This window comes from Triturus cristatus, chromosome 12 (assembly GCF_964204655.1).
Source record: "Triturus cristatus chromosome 12, aTriCri1.1, whole genome shotgun sequence".
In the NCBI taxonomy this organism is placed as follows: Eukaryota; Metazoa; Chordata; class Amphibia; order Caudata; family Salamandridae; genus Triturus; species Triturus cristatus.
In genome coordinates, this window is record NC_140595.1 from 399503935 (window position 1) to 399527385 (window position 23451).

Sequence of the window (23451 nt, forward strand, 5' to 3'; positions counted from 1 at the left end):
CAACATTTTCTTCCTGTTATTGTTTGCAATCACTAGCGACGAACGTAAATTCTACTTTCTGAGGTTCCTGTTTGTTCAAGGTCTTTGAAATTGTGCTTTAAATCATGACAAAGCAGTCCTTCAAGTAGTTCATGCAGATGTAGAGGTAGAAGGCAAAATGTTGGAAGCTTGAGGACTACTTCAGGAAATGGGCATGGACATGGAGATGATCATATAAACCAGATGGCATCTCCTCTTAAGTTAGGATGGGAACCACTGTAGGAGGATGCCATCAAAGCCATTCATGAAGCTATTGTGTAGGCCAGTGCTTATTAGTTTCAAGTGCTGAGGAGAAGTTTTGCAACCTGAGGTAGATGTCGGCATTTTTTTATTTAAAAAAGTTTTATCGGTTGTTTCCAAATAAGGCAATACATACAATATGAAATAGACATACAAAAATAAACAATGAGGATAAAACAATAATTAAATGGTCCACAAAGTCCTTAATAACCAAAATGACATGGCGTTACATCTCAGATTAGGCATATGTAGTATCAGTGTAATGCCTCACAGGCGGTGAAATTCGCTATCGAATACATGAGAGGTATCCAAATGATCAGTATGGAGAGCTCTAGCAAAAGAGGTTCATGGCAGTTTGTAAGAACTAAAGTAGTGGTCAAGAGTGTCCCATAAAAGTCTGGTAGGAGATCGCCATGGTGAGTTCTGGAGTGTTACATTATCAGCCCCTCTTAGGTTGGGGACCCAGTTTAGCCAGCAAGTAAAGGAAGCTTTGCGAGTGTCCTGCCAATTGCTGAGAATTATCTTGACCGCCGCAGTTAGGAGTAGATCTAGGAGCGCCCTATCGTTTTCAATGAGGAAGCCGAATGCTAGGGTTGATAGTTCCCTACTAGGAGAGTAGGAGAAAAGTTTAGATAGAAATTCGAAGACCTTATCCCAAAAGGGCAACACGCATTCACACTGGATCAATAGGTGTTCCAGGTCCCCTACTTTATCGTTGCAATTCCAACAGACAGAATCCTCTCTGATTTTGTGTGAGTGAAGTCGTGCTGGAGTCCAGAAGGCCCTATGTAGCAACTAGAACTTCATCTGGGAGAGTACCGGGCTATTCTTATATCTAAGGATTGATTTCCAGGTTTTGGTCCATTCCAACTCTGAAATCGGAAAAGAGGCATGGGACTCCCAGAAATGTGTGAGCTGTTTATTGAGGATAGAGTGGTGTGGGCGTATTAGCTTCTAGAACCAGGAAACCTGGTGGCCTAGCTTATTTAGTTTTGAAAGGTAGCTCGGGAGGGAGGGGGACATGGGGGAGAGTTTTGCTTTAGTAACTGCTGACTTTATTTTTAAAAAGTTGTCAAATTCTAGTGAATCGAGATTGTATCTGGATTGAACATCTTTGAAGGAGAGAGGGTAGGCGCCATTAAACAGCTGTTGGGGAAATAGATACCCTTTTCAACCCATAAGTTTGTTATGTAATGGTTTCCCTTTATAGAGTATTTTATGACTGTGCCAGAGAGATTCCAGATTAGACCGCCTAATACTAATGTCTAAGAGTTTGTCAATCTTTAACAGAGCGGATTTTGTGTTCTTGAATAGGGCTTTTGAGCATGCAACCGTGTTGAAGCTTGCGGTCAGGGGGGCCGCTGGGGTAAGGTTCATAAGAAGTGACTTCTCTAAGTCCAGCCAGACACTGGTATAGTCGGCGGGAGGTAGGAACCTTGTTTTGCCAGAAATGCCGTCTGACATAGCTTGAAGTCCGCCAGGTTGACCCCTCCCAAGGACTTATCTAGTCAGAGCTTTTTCATGCTAATTCTTGCTTTTTTCCCCTTCCATAAGAATTTGGAGAGTAAGACGTCCAGCTTATGGTGGAAGTCCTCAGACAGCATGAGGGGTAGCATAGTAATAAGATAGTTCACTAGTGGAGAGATCATCATCTTAATGGCCTCAACCCTACCCCACCATGTTATAAACCTAGGAGACCATCCGTCCAGGAGGGTTTTAAATTTCTCTAGGGTGATGGCTTTGTTGCGCTGGAGCATCTCTAAGAGGGTGCTGCCAAATTCAATCCCTAGATATTTAATGTATCCTGGTTGCCAGGATACTCCAGAGTCAACCAGCATGTCCCTAGTGCTAAAAATATTCAGAGGTTTGACTTCGGACTTATCTCGGTTCAATTTCAATCCGGAGTGGATGGAGTATCTTTCTATAGTGGTCATGAGAGCCTTGATGGAGTCGCCCGGGTTCTCTGTAACCACGAGGATCTCATCCGCGTAGGCGGCAAGATTCACACGCGTTCCTCCGAAGTCCACTCCCATAATTTCGTCGTTGCGCTTGATATCCGTAATTAGAGGTTCTAGGGCCTAGAGAAATAGTGCAGGCAAGAGAGAGCAACCCTGCCTGGTGCCCTGCTCTAAACGGAATGAGTCTGACAAGGTGCCATTTATGGCAATCCGGGCAGTCGGGTTGGAGTAAAGTGCCATTACCATGTTAATATATGTCTCACCAAGATTAAAAGATATCATACATTGTTTCTAAAAGGACCATGATACCCTGTCAAACGCTTTTTCCGTGTCCAGGGTAATGGCAATAGAGGGGGTGGCCGTTATTTTTGCTTTCTCGAGAATATGACACAGTAATCTAGTGTTGTCATTAGACATGCGATATTTGAGGAACCCCACCTGAGAATTACTAATCAGTTTTGGGAGGATTGCGTTGTCTGTTGGCTAGGATTTTTGCATAGATCTTGCAGTCCAAGTTGATAAGTGAGATCGACCTGTAATTTTTTGTTAAGAGGGGGTCTTTCCCTTCTTTTGGAATGACAATGATATTGGCTTCTCCCATCGATTTGGAGACATAGCCCTCCGTGGCAATGGAGTTGAATATTCTTAGTAGGGTAGGACTGAGAGACTTATCAAACTCCTTATAAAAGGCGGCCGAGAAGCCGTCTGGGCCTGGGGCTTTATTGCTTTGGAGGGATTTAATAGAGATCGAGAGTTCTTTGTCAGTAATGGGGGCCCCTAGTGCAGATCTGTCATTTTCCATTAGTTTAGGTAGATTTAGTGACTCTAGGTATTTAAAGCAATCCTCGCGTCCAATGTCTGTTTGTTTTTATACAGGTCCTCATGGAAGGTATGAAAAGTGCTTAGTATCCTGTTTTGTTTTCTTTGGATATCATTTCTGGAATCATTAATCGAGGATATAGTAAATTGTTTCTGCTTATGCTTGAGGTAGGACGCTAGTAGTTTCCCTGCCCTGTTTCCCTCACATAACTTGAGTGCCTTGAATTTATTTATCCACACTCCGGCTCACTATTTTATTGTATTAGTATTTCCTCTTAACTAGTTGGTCAAGGGTGTCTTTGTTGTCCGTATTCGCGGAATGAGATATTTCGAGTAATTTGATTTCTTTCTCTAGTGCATCAAGCTCTAGGTTTAGTTTTTTGTTGGTCTGTGCTTTGATATCTATAATGACACCTCTAACAGTTGCTTTGAGTGCATCCCATAGAGTTGGGGTGCTTGTATCAGGGAGGTTGTTTAGTGTGATGTATTCCTTAATTGCGCTTTCAATCTTCAGTTTGTTTGTTGGATCAGAGAGTATGTTGTCGTTAAAACGCCATCTTTTCGGGGGTAGGATAGTGTGGGTGCCTGCCAGTGTTGTACGGATGCAGGAATGGTCGGAAACTAGTTTGGGAGCTATATCTGTTTCCTCTATGAGATGTGTGAACGAACTGGAAAGTAGGATGTAGTCAATCCTAGAGTAGGAGTTATGTGGTGCTGAGTAAAATGTATAGTCCCTCACATCTGGATGTTGGAGCCGCCATGAGTCTCTCAGGTTAAACTTGGAGCATATTCGTTTGAGGGCCTCGTGAACGAGAGGATTGGTATGTGCATTTAGACTGCCGGTCTATATGAGGGTCCATCGGGAGATTGAAGTCACCGCCAACTACAATGAGGTCTTCCTGGGGTAGACTCTCGAGAGAATTTGAGACTGTCTCCCAGAAATCGGTATTGTTGGTGTTAGGCCCGTATATGTTTACTACGTGTATGGGGTCATCACCTCCCAGTAGATGAGTGACTAAAAGCCTTCCATCAGCATCGTGAGTGTGTGAGGTAGTAGTAATATTGGATTTTTGGGAGATAAGGGTGATCACTCCTTTTTTCTTGTGGTCGGCCGGGGAACATAGAACATGAGAGATCCAGTTGTGTTTTACGAACCCTACATCTTCTTCTGACAGTTTTGTTTCCTGGGGAAGAATGATATCTCCTTTAGATGTTGCTCAATACTCAGACTTTCCTGCATTTCACCGGGTGGTTAAGGCCATTGACGTTCAGAGAAACAATAGTAAGGTTTTCTGCCAGAGTTTTAGTGTGAGCCATCTAGGTGTCTGTTATCGCTATAGGTGTGAATAGCTCTGCGGTGGGTGTAAGTGTGGAAGTTTTGTCTCTGAGTAAGTATGATGGGATAATCGTGTGTAGCGGGTCATGGGTCTAAACATTAGTGGGATATTCCTCATGATGGAATACTCGTGGGGTTTGATTCTGAGCATACGTACAGTATAGAGCATATGTGATACTACATTAGAACGTAAGTCAACATGAAGACATAAATGAAATAAAAACAGAAAGGAAACAGCCAAATTTACTATTTCCCCCCGTCCCTGTATCTCCCCTCCTCCCCTAGCCCTCCCTCCCTTAGCCCTCCCTTCCCTCCCCCCTCCCTGAAAAACTCGAACACAGGAGCTGCGACGGCAGGTCCATCTGAGGGCAACACGGAGAGATATAATTGAACATTGTCTCATCAGGAGAAACATTTGCAAGAGAACTATGACATAACTATAAGAGATGGTTTGAAAGAAGAGAGTTGCAAGTACCATTGCAGACTGGAAGGTTACTTATGGCACGTGGGCACCACTAAGAATATGAGTACCTGAGTATAGCCGTTGTAACCATGTGGGGTTAACACAGAGCGTATATGAACGTTTATGAACTATATGAACTACAGTGCAGATGGAAGAACATTTTGGAGCACGCGATTAAAACTAGATAGAAGATCCATCTGCTGTCACCATACGGGGTTAATGAAGAATGTATGTGAGCATGTATGAGCTGAAGAACAGGCAGATTCGCAGAGTCACTACAGAGCATGAAGGTGTTTCGAGTAGAGTGACCAGCAAGGTCTTGGGGGTTGTCGATCTATATCCTAAAATGTGACTCATACAGTGAGAACAATAACACTCTACAAGGGGAGGAGAGCAGTGCAGAAGGTATGAGAATACATAACTGTGAAGCAGCATCTACTGTGGGGCTTCTGTGGATACCTATTAATACAGGAGCCGATGTGGTGATGCAAGAGTTAAATAGCTCCCAACAGAACTAAGCACAGCATAACAAAAGGAAGGCAGATACACCAGTGGTACAAACAGATAGAGGGATAGCAGTTCAAAGGATATCAGGTTTTCCGTTTGTTGGAGGATCCTCCAGATAGATCCATCTCTTGGGAAGGAGACTCCTCCACGTGTCGTCCGAGGTCTTGGGGATTTGCAAAGACGTGTGTTCTGCCATTCTCCACAATCTTAAACTTCGACGGACCTGCAAAAGAGAATTGAACGTTCTTCACCCTCAGTTTGTCTCTCAGTTGTAAGAAGCCTTTTCTCGTGTCAACTGTCTCCTTAGAGTAGTCCTGCGTGAAGATTATCTGTTGGCCTTCCCAGGTGACGTGATGATTCTTCCTGGCGAATTGTAAAATGGCTTCTGCGTGCTGATAACGGAGTGGTTTACATATCATGGGGCGAGATCCCTTCCTACCTGGAGCGTTGAACATTGGTATTCTGTGCGGTCTGTCTAATTCCAAGCCATGGTGGAATTTTATCCCAGTTATCATCGGTATCCAGGTCTCAAGGAAGGCCACGCATGAACCAGCATCTGTTTCTGATTCTTCCGGAATGCCAAAGATGCGTACGTTCCCTCTTCTGTTTCGATCCTCCAATTCTGCGTTCTGTCTCTTGAGTTCACTTGTGACGACCTGGAGGAGCTTGATTTCTTTGGAGGCTTGGGAAGTCATATCTTCAACATCGCTTAATCTTTGTTCTGCTTCACAGATGCTCTTGTTCATAGTGCTCATATCCGCGCAGATTGCTGTAAGTTCCAACTGCATAGAGTCTGTGTTATTTTTCGTCGATTTAGCCAGATCGTGGACCTCCGCTAGTTTTTTTTTATATCATGTCCATTGTGCTGTTCAGATCTGGTTTGGCCTTCATTGGAGAGTCCGATGTTGCCGGCACCGGTCGTACTTTCTTATAGCTGGTTCTGCTTTCCTTATCTGCCATCGTTGGGCAGGGTTGAAGTGGTAGAGGTGGTAAACTGGTAGGCTCAAACCCTTTATTGGTGGACTTTGATTGGCAGCCTCTCTCTTATTGGTGTCTAAAGCACAGACTCCATCAGTGCGGATAGTGCAGGGATGTCGCACACACCAATGCCCGTAGGCTACGTGTGTCAGGAGTACAAAGCAGTGCTGGGGCGGTGAGCGATGGGTGCAGTGACCCGGTGCTGAGAGTTGTTGTGGTTCTGCAGTGGTCCCGGTTAGCACCAGTCAATCCCAGTGCATCCCCAGTATTGTCCGCGGGGCTCCGTTGAGGCTTTGGTGTGGCACCGAGTGTGGCTCCAATTGCCAACACTGACAGACTAGCTACTGGGGGTCATCTTCCCTCGACTTACAGATGGTACACTGGCAGCAGATACTTGAGGAAGTATATAAGGGTGAACTTAAGGCGCCAATGCTGTGGGCGGGTCAGGAGATTGGAGGCAGAACGGAGACGGAGGCCATGATAGTGGATCAGTGGAGGCAAGAGTCACGGTCGCTGTGTGGCAGAACCAGCATTCAGTATACAGCCAGATACCATGTGTAGACGGAGGTGCAGAATCGGAAGGTAGGGCTGCCGTAGCACGAGTGTGTCATAGAAAGGTTCTAGGCACCCACCGTGTTGTCGCTGGGTCACTTGTAAGTGATGTGGCAGGGTGGAAAAGGATCCGCTTTGGCTCGGTTGCAGGGTCCGGCGTGCTCTACTCCTCTTGTTCTTCGGAGAAGGGGGAAGACCTGGATTTACTCCCTAGTGAGCAGATCTCCGGGCTCTGTAGATGTGCATAGAGTCTGGATCTGGGCTCCGGTCTGGAATGCTAATGTCGCCATTGCCGCCATTACCGAGTCAGGCACCACGATGTGGAAAACTCGCCTTCTAGCTGCAGGGCGCTGGAGCGCTTGGTTGTTAGGAGTTGTTGGTAGGTATGCACGGAGTCTGATAGAGAAGTCAGCGCTCTCCCTGAGCTCTGGCCTGAACCGCAAATGCTGCCATTGCCGCCATACCCGCCATTGCTGAGTCAGGCATCCCGGTGCGGCGGTCTCGCCTACTATCTGCCGGTGCCCTGGATACCATCCCACGCTTCTTCTTAAGGGTGTAGACTGCGCAGGGTGTCAAAAAGATGGTATGCGCTCACAAAACATGCCGAGGCAGCAACCTAATCTGAATTATAATTGTATGTCATTTTCAAAAACTTGGAACATAACGCACGTTGGTCATCATTTGTGTAAGTGTGGTCATAATCATCTCTTTTGTCATTAAAATCTTTAGAAGACATATCTGCGCTATCAATTCCTCCTTTGCTGGCAAATCAAGCCATCACACCTTCATCATTTATCTTATCTGATGTGACGATTATAGTGCTGATATTCTCAAATGTTTAGGTCTAGATTGTTCCATAGCTTTTAGTTCATCATATTATCCACACTGTCTTTCCATTAGGTCTATTTTTGTGTCCTTTCTTTTCACTCCTTTCATTTCTTTCTTTGCTTTTATGCATTTGTTAAATTTAATAAAAGGATTAGTATGCAGATAGCAATGGTTCCTATTGGTGTTAATATTTTTTCCACTAAACTACCTCCCAGGTTTTAGAACCATTTTCCCACAGTAGTTAAACCCTTCTCAATTGATTCCCATGCACCATCAGCTTTCGGTCCACTTAAATCCTTTTCTAGGTGTGTCACCCTTTTTATTTTCAGGTTCACTGTGTGCTCAAGGTGACATTTTGAATGGTCATCAACCTTTTTCTTTATTTCTGCTCATCTGTCTTCCACAGAATTAATAAAATATTTTATTTAACATTCTGTAAGAGGCCGGCTAAATTGTGTCTGTGCATAAACAGGGTCTATACCTTGTGTAGGATGGAAAGATTCACCCATCATTTCAGCAATTTGTGTGTCTGGCACAATATTTATATTTTTTCTAATAGGCACTTCTGAACAAACTAAATCATAGTTAGAGTAATAGTATTGAAACTGTCCTTTGCATTAAAACAAACTTATTACACTACAAGAAATTCCATAGGGGACAGGCAGGTGATGGTAAGTCACCACCTCTGAAACAGAAGTGGGTAATTGCATACATATATAGCAGTTTTGAGCATCCATTGTATCCACATACTCATAAAGCAATTTAGTAAAGACATTTAAAGAAAAATCACTGATAGATTTAGCTACATGTAGAGTTTTGTCAGTTAACATCTCAGATTCAACCTCATTATTTTTCCCTTCCAATGACTTAGTAACAGACGTAAGTTAAATATTTTCTACATAAACATGATGAAGATTTAAGATAATGAGAAATACAAAAATGACTATAGTAAAAGTAGCAAATAGGCATGCGCATATGCGCTTGCACTTTACTGATACCAAGTTTGAATTATCCACTTTGCCAGAGCTAGTCTTCATGACTCTTACTAAAATTTGTAGACGATATTAAAATAGCCTTATAGCCTGCCGTAGCGGGCTATACTGGCCATTAACGCTCCAGCGTTAAAGGCCCAAGCTGATGGCGAGGGCCTTCAACAAGGGAGCGGGACTTTAATGGCCGGTATAGCCCAGCTACGAAGGGCTATAAGACTATTAGAGCATTATGCCACTAGAGGGTAAAATGTTCAAACAAAGAAAACAAAGGCCTCCTGGATCCTAAGGGGGTTTAAATCCCCTCAGACTCCGAGAGGCCTTTGTTATGAACAAAAGCAACATTGGAATGTTGCTCTGTGGGCTTTTACCGGCCCATAGAAGCACGGAGCACTCCTTTGTATTCAAGGGAGTGCTCCACATTCCAATGTTCTAATATAGCATAGTGCAGCAATAATTTATTATTGAGCTTTTAAGTGGTTCTGAATTTCGTGCGTTATCACAGTTCACAGGTTTTACAGCCTCAAATTTAATCCATTTATGGCATAGATCAGTGCAGTTTCGTCTCTTTAAATTTTGCAGAACTTTCTTGTTTCTTTTGCTTTGACGTCCTCAAACAGATATAACAGTTCCTCAAGGTGGTTTATGTGAGTTTGTCTCTTTGAAGCATAAAGCGTGATATGACTTCTCCTAGTCGTTGGTTGCTGCCAAGTAAGTCTATTTGGGTGCAGCGTACTCTCAATTTGGTACCTTGGCTCTTTTTGACCTCCTTACTGACAGTCCATCATCATCAGTGTCGCTCTGTTCAGATTGACTTGAGACTTCGATAACAGTTGGTGGTACTCTGCCTTCTGTCATAATTTATCATGAACAACGGGTTATGCCCTAATCCCCCCAAGGATACATCTGGGCAAAAGCAAATCAATAAAAGGAAATGATGTCCAGGGATAAATATACACAAGTTGCTTCAGCAAAAAGACTAAAATATTGATCCTTTCTGTGGGAGTCTAGTCCTCAATTTGTCAAAAGTTTACTTGCTCACGAGGGTATCCTCAGTTCTTTCACATATCTTTGCTTTATTTTAGATATGGATATCTGCACAATTATACATTTTACATAAGAAAACCATTATACATACAAAAACACATAATCACAACCATAAATTGCTCAAGCTTTTTTTGTACCCATTCATTTAAACCCGGTTGCAAACAGATGCATATGTCTAAGCAATCCGAGGGGAGGTAATCCTTTTCACACACCACATAAACTGAGAGATACTACCTCTTTATTCAGTCACTTGTGTAGTGTGTGTTACAAATGTTCATAAATCCACATTTCAATTACATAGACTCCTTCTCTTCATCTGGTCGTCGTATTTCAGCCCACTGAGTCAGGCCTCATCAGGACAAGGGTAGCACAATTCAAAACAAAAACTACCTACAAATCAATTATAGAAAATTTAAAATCCTGTACACTTTGGGCCATATGTAGGTAATTTCTATTTACCGATTCTTAAATACCGTATTGTACCGATTCGGTATTTATGAATCGGTAAATAGAATGTAGGTAAAAAATCGGTAAATTTTACCGATTCGGTAATATTCGGTATTACTGATTCGGTATTAACCGATTCGGTAATAAGGAATACCTTCCTATTCATTCCTATGGGCCTGTAGGCCCATAGGAATGAATGAGAAGCCATTGACTATTACCGATTCGGTAAATACCGATTCGGTAATAGGGGGAGCAGATTCAAGGGTGGCAGGGTGTCACATTGACATCCTGTTGCACCCCTGAATCGTGCATGTGTGCACATGTGGCGCACATACATGCCCTAAGGGCATGTATGTCTGCCACATGGCATTTCTAGAAAAGCACAAAAGTGCTTTTTAACAGGTATTCATTATTTACCACCAACCTGTAGTTGGTGGTAAATAACGAATCCTTGAAACAAAAAAGCACTCACTTGAGTGCTCCCTACATAGGATTTGAGGATTCGGTAATTTACTGAATCGGTATTTTACCGATTTCTTAAAATACCGATTCGGTAAATTACCGAATCCTTAAAACCTGCCTCCTACATTGGAAAGGGCTAAATACCGGTCGGTAACTGGAAAATTACCGATTTTCGGCCGTTACCGACCGGTATTTAGCTATCTACATATGGCCCTTTGTCTTTATCGCAAAAAAGGTGCCATTTGTTTAACCTGCATGGCCCCGTGCAAGTATGGTGAAATAAACTAAATCATGGAGTGACCACAACAGGAGAATATGATATAACTAAAAACAACGTCGGGAGGATAATACATCCATTAAAACCACCACGTGTTCGCTTATATTGTGATTTAACTAAAAACCAGGATCATCTTCTCTACATTGACCGTGCTTCGTGTCAATGCTGTGTCCATGCAGTTGTAAGTCTGCATGCCAAATACCCAAGATATCGAACATTCAAAATAACCTACTCGCAATGGAGCCAGTCACCACTTTACGTATCTGGCAACAGACGCCTCAATTCACCTGTACCTACAGGGATGAAATCATACCTACGATCAACAGCCTGCCCTATGTGGAAGCTTAGACAACCCTTGTGCCATATCCAAGTGACAATTAACAAGTACCTCACATATGTCCCGGCGAAGAATCGCCAATAATCTCCCAGGGTATAAGACCTTCAAAAGGAACCAAAGTCAAAACTCTGCATCTTGATACAAATCAAGCACTTTCCATTCTGTAAAAAACAGAAGCACAGAACCACAAACACCATTACTTCATACTTTATATCGAGCAACTATAATCTTGCCATTCAGGTTTAACTGTATAGTCTCCTCTTGCCAGCACTAGATGCACGTTCTACCGGGGGTTAACAAACCGCCTTCCGGCCAACTATGGACGGGAGTTCTCTTATCTCCCAAATATCCCAGGCGCATGTCCGAAAATATCTATGACGTGCTTCTCCGTGCCGTACTCGACATTACATGCCCCCCTCTTAAGTCAAGGGGATGTCAATAAACAACGTTCAAGGACACGTATTAAGGGGGCATCCATAAAGAGCATATTTAACCAATGAACCTCGGAAGCTTTATTGTTCCAACGTGATACTAAATAACCAACTGGACACAGCCAACGTGCAAACATATTTCCCATATCCGGTGTTTAAACAAATCTTCAATTAGTCAACCGGGCAAACCTAAACCCAACCCAAAATATTTCAAAATAAATAAATGTATTATCAGGCTGACTAATTAAAACATTATATAATGTTGTGATCCAGCAACATATTGAGATAGACGTTGTTCAGTTTCCTAGACCACAATATATACAACATCCCACCTCACTAGGTAAAGTACTCAATGATCCTATAAGGAAATCTAGTACAGACATACTGTAACAAAGCACAGCAATGTTGCCCCTTCTTGGATGCATTATCTCAATTTTAATCCAGATGTATGATACACATTTCTTTCGATGAATCATTACACCAGAGCCCACATTTCGTCATGTTCAGTCAACCCCTGTGATGCCGTCCTGTATTTTTCAATAATGCGTGCTTCTAATCTGTCTAGCTTGGTCTGTAAATGTGTTCCATTAGTATTGGTTACAACTAGCTGCACCGACCATTGTATCTCATTCTCATTATGGTCTTTCTGTTGGTAGTGCTGAACCAGAGGCACACACTGAACTTTGCATCTTATGTTGGAGGATGCAAGTTTTTACAGCTTGTGTTGTTTGTCCTACATAGAACAATTCACAAGGACACTTAAGACAGTAGACAACATTCTTAGTGTTACAATTTGAAAAGATCTTTTGGTGTTGCTCTTTACCATTGATCTTAATGGATTTAGAATCTGTTGTCATTTGACACACAGCACAATTGTGACATTTATAATACCCAACTACAGGGGGGAGACTAAGCATACTTCTCAGATCTTTTTTTTATCCTGCGAAAGCGAACAAATGAAAAAAGATCATACAAAGGAATTGGAGCTTGAGAAGACCTCTCCATTTTCCTCAGCTGATGTTCTTAACTGCTATTCTCCTTAACCAAAGACTGATAAATCAGGGATTTGTCCTTCCTGGGATCTTCTGATTGTGCTGCAGGCATTGAAGTTTCCTCCCTTTGAGCCCCTAGAGTTCGTGGGTCTCCAGATTTTGTCTCTGAAGGTTTTTGGTGGCGATTACCTCTGCTAGACGCCTAGGGGAGTTGGGTTCTTTGTCCTGCAGGGCTCCTTTTCTTCAAATTTTTGAGGATCGGTTGGTTCTGCGGTCAGGGCCTGGGTTTGTGCCTAAGGTCAATTCTGCTTTTCATTTGCAGCAGGAGGTCATCCTCCCGGAGTACTTTCCTGATTCTCAGTCTCCAGACTGAGGCAAAATTCAAATTAGCCCCCGCCGCCCTTGTTAGGGTATTCTTTTTTTGTGCATTTTGGGTACGCCAAGACCCGTGCTCATCAAATAGTACCCATAAGTAAGGGAAGGTCGGGACTTTAGTTAATTCAGCTCCCTTACAGAAAAATGTGGCCTTTGAGGCCTTTCAGGGGCCTATGGACATGGTATGTGATTTTGTAAAATTAGTGGTCCGGTCTAAGGAATCCATAAAAGCTATAAAACTAAAAAGGGATTAGAGGCCCACATCGGTTCTGGCAAGCAGAACCGCATTGTCTGTGTAAAGGAGTGCATGGATCATATTGGCACCAACCCTAGGGATGTCTTTAGATCTTGAGATTAAAAATTACCCTAACTTATTAATATACAACGTGAACATTTTAGAAATCCTTATACTGTTTTTTTGCCAACCGACTAAGGACCACACATTATAGAAGATGGATCCCTGATGTCCATAGTTAAGTTAGCTTTTTCTAATTAGCACTTTGTTACCTAAATATGTACTCAGTGTGACATGATGTTTGGAATACAACCTCTTTACCCTCATCAACAATGAGAAGGTGGTGGACAGAGAGATCCGTTGGAAACTCCTCCGCCATTACTAACGCTTAAGAATCATCAGGAACTCTGATAAGGTAATGACCTGCAAGGTAGTCCATGTAGGACAACTCACAGATGACTTCCAAGTGAGGACGAGAATATGCCAGGGTTGTTTCCTCACCTCTTTTCTCTTCCTGATGGCCATAGACTGGATCATGAAGACATCCACCACAAGGGGAAGGAATAGGATCCAGTAGACACATTGGACACAGCTCAGTGACCTGGACTTTGAAGACAAGCTGGCCCAACTCTCCCATACCCATCTGCAGATACAAAAGAAGACCGACAAAGTGGCAGCAAAATCAGCACAGCTTGGCTTCAACAGCCACAGGGGAAAAAAACAAGATCCTGAAGGCTAACACGACCAGCACAACTGCAGTCACTCTTGCAGGTGATGCACTGGAAGAGGTTGAGGCCTTCACCTACCTGGGCAGTGTCATAGACATGCAGGGTGGAACAGACCCTAACGTCAAGGCAAGAATCAGCAAAGCAAGGGCTGCCTTTATTCAGCTAAACAAGACCTGGAGCTCCAAGGACCTAATGCTGCAAGCAAAGATCAGGCTTTTTAACACAAACGTAAAATCAGAGGACAACAGTGACCGCCATTAACAAAGTGCTGACTGAGGAAAATCCTCTAAATCCGCTAGCCAAACACCATCAGCAACAATGACCTATGGCAGAAGACGTTCCAACACCCCTGCTCATGAATGACACCTGAAACGACACTGGGGCTGGATAGGTCACACCCTGCTCAAGCCCACATCAAACACCACCAGGCAAGCCCTGACTTTGAACCCTCAAGGAAAAAGGAAATGAGGAAGGACAAGAACCACCTGGCACTAAGGCCTTGAGGCAGACTTCAAGGAGATTGGTTACTCTTAAGTCAGATTGAAAGAAAAGCCATGGACAGAGATTGTTGGAGAGCCCTGGTTGATGGGCAAAATCCCAGAAGGGGCAGTAGTCATAAGTAAGTAACCTTTACCCAGAGAAATTGGTGAAGGTTGATGTCTTTGCATACATAATTCCTCACTCTACTGCTTTCTGGACTGCTCAGTAATTGAAGTTTCCGTGACGGGTCTAATTAGTGTTGCTAAACATATATTCGCTTTATGTAGTTCAGAACTAACATATTTCAAGTAGGTTGTGAGAGCTGGTTAGTATTGATCATAACTAAAGATTCCAAGATCCCTTGTAAAGTCCTTTGCATCAGCAAAACAACATCTAGTAACTATGAAGATGATGACAGGTAGAAAACTAAGGGATTGGCTAAGGAAACTTGGGACTGACAAACTACTTCAACCTTGGGAGTATTAGGTGACCTGACAGGCACTGACACTAGTGCCCACCACAGGGGAAAATCTAAATTAGATAAATCTGCTGAGGCGCCAGAGGAGCACAATCCTAGGGAGCTGTTGGATTAAGCTGACTGATAAAGACAGGGAGAAGATGAAAGTATAGGGCCCTCTCCTCCATTAGTGAATAAAAGACCCTAAAAGGAAGTGTCCCATAATTCTTGCACATAGACAGTGTCCAAGGACCCTTACCTTTCCTTTGAGACTTGATTATTTATCTGTTCCTTAGCTGGTTAATCTGCCTTGTGTTTGAGGCCGGGGGCAGTTGGCTTGGAGAATGTAATAGTCCCCAGGTAGGGCTGTCAAAATGTCAGGTGAGGAATATTGAGAGAGCCAGGTTTCTGTTAACAGAAGGATATTAGGCTGCTCAAGCTTTATTAGCAGAAATCTATCTAGCTGGTGCTTTACCATGGAGCGGGTGTTTAGATATAGGATGGATATCTTTCTGCTTGCATGCAGATTGGCAAATATATCTGCCTAGGCACACACAAGAGCACAAAAACCAAACAAATCTGATTATGTGAAGGTGTTAACAGCTGCAGATTACACTGCTTGTTGTTGGTGAAAGTAGCAACAGGCCACTAAATTCAGGCTTGGTTAGATGTCCCACTACCTTCATCTGACTGATTATATTTGTGCATTTCGTGTTGCAGACTATAAGTAAAGAGACCTTCACCGGATGTAAAGTAAAGCTGTATTTGATTTCTTAAAGTGTTCCTGTGGGGTCTTAACAACCCGAAAACCAAATTCCTTGAAGTTTTGGGAATGCCACAGTACTCATAATGGGGGTGTTGGTCTGCCTAGGCAAAGGTTGGTGACTTCAGTCTTGTAAAATGCACCACCAGCCATACAGTGATTTCCAATAAGTATGCCGAACTTTCCGTAAAACGTTGTCACCCTTTGAAGATATATGAATCCCCTGACACCATAGCTAAAATACATACAAGCAGTTATCATTTGCACCAGTGTTCTCAATATTACTGAATTTAGGAAGTCAGTATCTGACCGTACCCCATACCTACTTTTTCTTCCTTGCCTGCAAGCGATTGACTGTGAGCAAGTAGTACTACAAAGGTGGCTGTTCCTTGCTCATACCTGTCCCGTCGCTGGGTACAGAAACTGTGAAAAGGTGTGGAGCACATAAGTTAGCCAGTCCCGAAGAGTTTTATCAAGACTCCAGTGAGCAGTATTTATAGTTACCCAGTACTGCAGAATGTGAAACTATGAGGATTACCGCTAAGTAAGTGAATGAACCTTCTGAGAGCTATATTTTTATGTGTTAGGCTGTACAACAAGAAGTGTCTGAATAAAGATTCTTCCTCACACCTTATATTTTTTGTTGATGTTTTAAAACAGAAAATATTTAACAGCACAGGCTTTCTGTGTTGGAATACCCATCTTGGTCTGTGATGAAATGAAAACTTTTTTGTGTGGCTTCTACGTTGTTTTAAAAAAAAGATTTTTTTTAAACTCCTTATATTGGTGTTGAATTTAAACAGAACATACCTTCACAATTAGTGCCATATGTCTTGCACTAGTCTTTGACATGCAAGCCATTCAATATACATTTTGGAAGCAACTATATAATATAGAGCCACACCTTCATCACCCCCCCTATAATGATGCATCATTCAGCAGCCCCCACTTGCCCCACATCGCATGGTACGACTCTAGGGAGACCATATTTTGAAGTATTTATTTACTTTGCAGTCCTTGTAGATCAGTTCTTCAAGTGTGGTGCAGTCACTCAGTCCATTTATTAACAGTGGGTTGCGCACCAGTGACGAGCTATGTCTAATTTGGCCACCAGATAGCTCAAGTCCACCAATGTTTGGGTGCTTCTGGGACCACCAAGGTTGGCTGTAGCACCCACTAAGACTAGGTTGGGATCAAGTTCCAGCTGTCCACCCGCCACATCACTCAGGAGCCCATTAACAGCCCTCCACTAATGGCGGCTCACAGGGTATTCCGACGGTGTGAAAGAAGGTGTCAGGTGAGGTGTCGGGTGAGGAAGTGAATTTAAGACAGTTTGGCCTGGCAGCTCTCGCCATCTACCAAAGTCTAAGTGGTGGGAAATAGAATTTATGAAAATATTTACAATGAATAAGATGAAAACACATTAATATTGCCAGAAGATGAGGTACCATATTGTCCTCTACCCACTCGTCATCATTTAATGTTCTTCAATCTGTCTCCCACTGTGTCCTAAGTGAAGGCAGGGGGTTAGGGGAATTATTCACTAGTGATCTTTAATGTCTGAAGAGGCCCCATTTCCCAAGTGTATCTAGTATTAGAGACCTTTCCAAGGGGTTGCAGTCAGGGACAGCAGTGGGTCTGTCATGTTAAGTATCTAAGGTGTGTCTGAGCTGCAAATAGCAGTACAAGTGTGAGTTATAGACATGAAACTCCACCACCTGGTCGTGGAATGATTTGATTGCGCTGTACCTCCACAAATCAATAAGATTGGATATGCCTATTAGGTCCCATTCAGCAAAGCCATAGAGCTTTGCAGTTTTGGAGGGCCCTGCACCCTGCCACAACAGTGTTGTTGCTGTTAACTTGCCATGCCATTAAAAATATTTCAATACAGCGTGCCAGCAGAAGATGTGGAGGCGCATGACAGTCGGTGTGCAATAAGCGTAGTGTTCCATGTGGGAAAATGGACTCGAGGTCCAGTCAGTTAGCGGGGTCGTTTATATCTCCATACATCCAGTCCTTGATAGGCACCATATGAAATGCCCAGTAGTACAGTTTAACATCCACCCAGCCCAGCGACGCGCCAAATGGTGACATACTAAATTTTGGAAACAACACTCAAGGGGCCTTACTCACCTACAGAAAGGAACACAAAGCTTTGCAAAAAAATATGGGGAGCAGAATACTTGGGTAGTATTGGAGAACATGGAGCAATTGAGGAAGTGAGATCATCTTGAATAGTGCTCTATGGTCTGCCATGGTTCGTTGCAGCGTCAACCACACCTTGAAGTCTTGCTGCTTCTTTTGTAATAATTGTAGTACATTAAGTTCCCAATATCGCTGCTGGGTAAATTCTATTGTCAAGCACAGTGAACAAAAGCTGTCTCTCACCAATCAGATCAACAAGGGGAGGATAGAAGTGCAAGTCTTCTTCTCTGTATCAGGGAGTGAATTCTACTGTTCTGGGAGGACCCGGGCATTATCAATTTCTTTCCTGAAACCCTCAACCAAACATAGCCATTAGTGGCATGTATTATTCACCACTGTGGTATTATTGTTAGGCGGGCGGCATCATCATTGGATTTTGCACCTAGGTACTTGCTTTCCTAGGTGAGTACCAGCTCCACTCGAGGGAAAGTACTGTTGGGATCCATCTGATAGCGTCTAAAATTGCTTCCTGTATTTCCAAGAATACCTTTAATATGAGTGGATGATTCGGGGTAAGATTAAAAGAACAGTGACATTCTAGGAAGTGCTAATTAACCGTAACATCATTCAAGGATGGTCAAGAGGGTTCGGCTGTGATGCCCTGCTGGGTCTGTGCCTTTGTCAGGACCGAATATTTGTTATATGGGTCCCATTGTTTATTTGAAGACCATTCTTTTTGGTATCTTATCTTGACTCACAAGTTATTTACTCACGTGTATGCAGTCCGTGTGTCAGACAAATATTCCTGGCTTCTTTGAGCCTAAATACTTTACAGGGAAAAAAAAGACATTTTAGTATTTATATAAGGGCGCCATTTGGGTGCGTCAAAAAATCTTATCCCATTGATGTGGCTAGCCTAACACAAATCTTCAACAAGGTTATGGCTTTGAGTCCATGTGATTACTTTGTATCTTTTCTATACCACGCAACTTATTCTCAGAATGTCTAGGTGAACTGAAATCAGTCAACTGTGTTCTCTGTTATAGAATCATTTGATGTGATTATAAGAAATTTCAGAAATGAACAGAAGACCGAGTGTGCAATAAGAAATTTAAAACATCAAAAATTTGGATAAAGAAAGCAATCTACCTTATGCTTTAATTCAACATGCCTCATTGGAAACAGGCGAGGCGGGGTGCTCGTTGTCCGACCACATGGGCGGGCCATAGGTGGCTGGACAAGGATCAATCCGCCTAACATAAGGTAGATTGCTTTCTTTATCCTATTTTTGTATGTTGATGTGCCGAGGAGCAGGTCACCCTGGCCAACTAGGTCACCACTATTTTGGTAAGTATTTTAGATTCTATGTTTATAACTGATATGTAGCAGTAGGAGGCATACTCTTCAGAGGGATAGCCAGATTTGACGATGACTGTTATGGTCACCCCTCTTAAATCATGGGAGAGTTTGCGTTTCCCAAATGCATCATCAAACATCGGCAGTAAATGTGGGAAGCGAGCAGGGAGGAGTACTTTCTTAAGAATTCCAGGGGGAGGGGGAGGTTCTTGACCGAGGGTTTCCAGGTAATGGCTTGCTACCACCACTCCACAGTAATTAGAAGAGCCAGTTTAGCTCTCTTTTTATTGGGAGTTTGTGTACTATTGGGTTGTCCTTTCGAGGGAGGTGGTGGTAGGTATACAGGGCACGGTAGAATGAAGCAAACTGTACACCTTTGGGTAGCGCTGCATGGATTACATCTGTGCTCGGGGTACGAAGTTCAGGAACAATCCCAAAACCACTGTGTGTATTTGCAAACCAATAGAGAAGGTTTCCAGCTTTGTCTTTCATTTTGCTTTACTATCCTGGAAGTGAAACCAACTCAAACAGCAGAATCTAAAAGCTTTTCTTGGAAGGCTAGATGGCCGTTGTCTAGAGTCACAGGGGTATGCTGCCTCAGTACGTTTGAGGTGATCAATGTCTTGTTCAAGCCACAGTAACTAATCTTCATGACCCCAGGATTTACCGTGGACATGTGCTTAAGCTTCCTCCCTAATGACCATCTTACAAGCCTCCCATAGTGTAGTCTTGGAGGACACTGAACCACTGTTATGGTCAAAATACTCTGTGATAAAGTTGTGAAGATGTCTGCTAAATGAGTCATCCGATATCCAACATTTCTTCAGTCGAGGTGGGCCCCTCTCTCCCCAGCTGTTCTGCCAATCTTCAGCATCATGGAAGAATAGTCCAAGAGATCCTGTATGCAGCATGCGTATTCAAGAGAGATTATTGCTTTTAGCCGCAGAAATTAAAAAAGTCAATATGGAAGAATGTGCCATGTGGATGGGATTAGTATGTGTATTGTCTAGTATCATGATGGTGTAGCCACAAGACATTGATGAGTTCCAGCAAATTTGCCCAGTTCTAGAGGCACGGTGATCTACCAGCCTCAGTTGAGGATGCATTAAAACATTAAAGTCACCGCCAATAAGGGTGTAACCTGGGGAAGAAATAGCCAAAAGCTGTAAATTGGCCTTCAGTGTAGGTTCCAATAGTCGGGGAGGAGAATAGATGCTAAGTAGTGTCCGCACAGTGCCATTGAGGAGCCCTGAGAGTAGGACATAATGGCCCAGGGGCTCTGTGGCCACTTTTGAACTACAAGAGCGATAGTTGTCCTCAGCAGAATGGCTACCCTTCAGGATCCCCTTGTATCCTGGTGAAACCATGTCTGCCTATGAGATAACAGTTTGTACCTAGTACGTGTGTATCTTAATGCAACAGGACAGCGGGTTGAAGCCGCTTGACATAGAGCATAACCACTCACCTTCTGAATTTGTCATTCAAACCATTAACATTCCCAGACAGTATGGTGTATCCCTTGGAGGTCTCAGTAGAGAATTCAGTGATCATCTAGGGCAGGTGTAGTATGAGAGAGATGGCCTGGATAGGCTACTGGAGCCTGGCACTACAACATAAAACAAGTATAAAAAAGCACTCCAAAATATATAAACCCTTGATCAATGGGATGCAGAAATTCTCACCCCTACCTTACACTTTGCTCCAGACCATCTGTTGCCCTAACAAGAAAATCAATTAGAAGGACCCAACAAACTAAATAAACATTACTAACTGAACCACCCATAGACGCAGTAATACGGAAAACTCAGCACTTAACCAAAAAAGCAGTGAATCTGAGCAGACAAACTGTGCCCTCACCACATTAATTAATTCTTATTACATCTTCGGAGGGAGTCTACTCCTGTTCTGCCTCATTCAGCGTGGTATCTGACTCCACATCCCGTAATAACTCCCTACCATGGCCACTGGGCTTCAAGGGGGGGGGTACGGAATGATGGTGAATGAAGACCGGGTGCTCCTCGACCCAGCACCATGCACCCTCAGCTGTGACATAGAAGAGTGCCTGGTCTTTATAGGTAACTTTAAGATCCACTGGGAACTGCAGCACATACTATTTTTGCTTAGCTCTAAGCTTTTTCTTAACAACCACCAGGGAACATCGTTGTTGTTGCACCTTGAGGGTGTAGTCCGGGAAAAGCATAAAAAAGGCCAACCCACAGTGGAGTTTCCCTATCCTGCAGGCCTTGTGGAGGATAGCGTCCCGGTCTGCATAGATTAAGAGCCTGGCAATCACCAACTGTCCCGGTCTACATAGATTAAGAGCCTGGCAATAATCAGCTGCCGAGTGGGGGCCCAGGGCTGGATAGCCTGGCAGTGATGTATGCACCTTTCCTCTACAAAGCCGGTTGAGAGCACCTCTGTCGGGAACCACAACTTCAACCACTCTTTATTATACTGTTTGGGGCAGCCATCTTTGCCCCCTCTGGGACCCCCAGGACTCCAGCCACTAGTATCCAAATGCAGGCCTGCTGCTGCCAGGGCGTCATTCTACCCTCAGCCTGTGGGCAGGCGGATATATAAGTCTTCAGGGGGGCAGAGGACCACCCCAGCAGATCAGAAAGCCACGTGCAGCCACTTAGGGGAGGGCAGCACAGGCTGAACTCACTGGGACACTCACTACCCAACCTCGCCGGCCCAAAACGCCAAAGTGGTTTTCTTCTTCCACAGGTCCCTCCGAACTCAACGTTTTCCTCATGGCAGCCAAGGACAGGAGCACAGTCTCACTGCCAGGAGAGTATTCAGGAGGAGGGGGCCATTATCGGGTGAGGTTAAATCCAAAGACCTTTGGGCCAATGCCGCAATTGCTACCTCTGGGCTCTCTCCCTGCTGCCTCTGTGCTGGGCAGACCTCACTGGGTGGCCTGTACAGGCAATCCACTAGGCTGCAGCATTGCTTCAGTCTAGGGATGGGGCACCTGGGAATCTGCCACTTGGAGACTGGATGCAGGCAGCACCATCTCCACCCTTGGGGAAAATGTGTCAGCGCTGTTAGCCAGATCTGGACAGATGGCACAGGGCCAGCAGTGGAGCACACAAATGAGTATCCACTATCTTCGGCTGGTGACCATGCCCCCCTGGCTGCTATGTTGTTATTCAGCGTGGGGTTAGAATGGTGTCATGGCACGGATTAGGTTCAGAATCTATGGAGAGTGGAAACATTGAAAAGCACTTAATCTACACCAAGTTTAACTGGCACATTTTGTTTGGATCGGAGCAATGGTATTACAGCTTCTGGTACCTCAACTAGCTGAAATTAGAGTTTAGTCCAATCCTAACAAGTCCCACCCATGTCTGTTAGTAGCATTAGAATATTAGAGAACCTAGATTCATTTTCAATCGTATTTTCATTATTATATATGAGATAATCATTACCCATCTGAAATGCACTTTCTTGTATATTTTAACAGAGTATGGGTACAAATCTGTACAGATTCATAATTGACTGAGCTTATTGTAGAACTCCTATATTGGACTAGTTTATTAAAATATGTTTTTCAAAATAACTGAGAATTATTTATACTTATGTCATTTTGTTACCCCACTAGGTACTGGAAGAATCAAAATGCTTAGTGCGGAGTTTCTTGAAATCAGTGCTTGAAGATGTAAATGAGAAAGAGTGCCAGATGTTAAAACAGCTGTGGAGCTCATCTAAAGGACTGGATTCATTGTTCAGCTATTTGCAAGACAAAATTTATGAAGTATGAACTGTTGATCCGTTAAGTTATTTAAAAAAAAAAACTAGTTTCAAGATGTAAACATCAGTTGATATCTGTAAACTTGTTGTTATACTTGAAAACGTGAGCCAGGCATCTTTGAATTGGAGTAGTGGCAAAGCTCCCAACTATCAACTGCTTGCTACTGAGCTGTTCTCCGAAGACAAAGTAACACTTTCATCTGGTTGGATCTCCTTTTTTGTAAGGATTGAGATAAAGTTCCTCAGCAATCACATCTACAACTTAATCAAATGAAAAGTGCGCACTACATTCCAGGTGCTAAAGAGCACTAACATGAGGTATGCCAACGATATACTAATTGATGTGCCTCCTCTGTTTCCTTGTTGTTGCAGAATAATGAAATGTGAAGTTTCATGTTAGGACAGAACATTTTAGTGAAAGTAATAATCAGCAGACTTTGAAATTGCACTTTGA

The 23451-nt window shown here is 43.3% G+C and overlaps 1 protein-coding gene across 1 annotated transcript in view; it reads left to right on the forward strand.

Annotated features, from left to right (window-relative positions):
- Positions 1–23154, forward strand: part of CDYL2 (chromodomain Y like 2) — a 558585-nt gene extending 535431 nt beyond the window's left edge. Inside the window, exon 7 of the mRNA XM_085637362.1 lies at positions 22849–23154. Within this exon, the coding sequence (XP_085493488.1) occupies positions 22849–23007 (159 nt within the window). The 3' untranslated portion in view covers positions 23008–23154. The remainder of the gene's footprint in view (positions 1–22848) is intronic.
- The last annotated feature ends 297 nt before the right edge of the window (positions 23155–23451 follow it).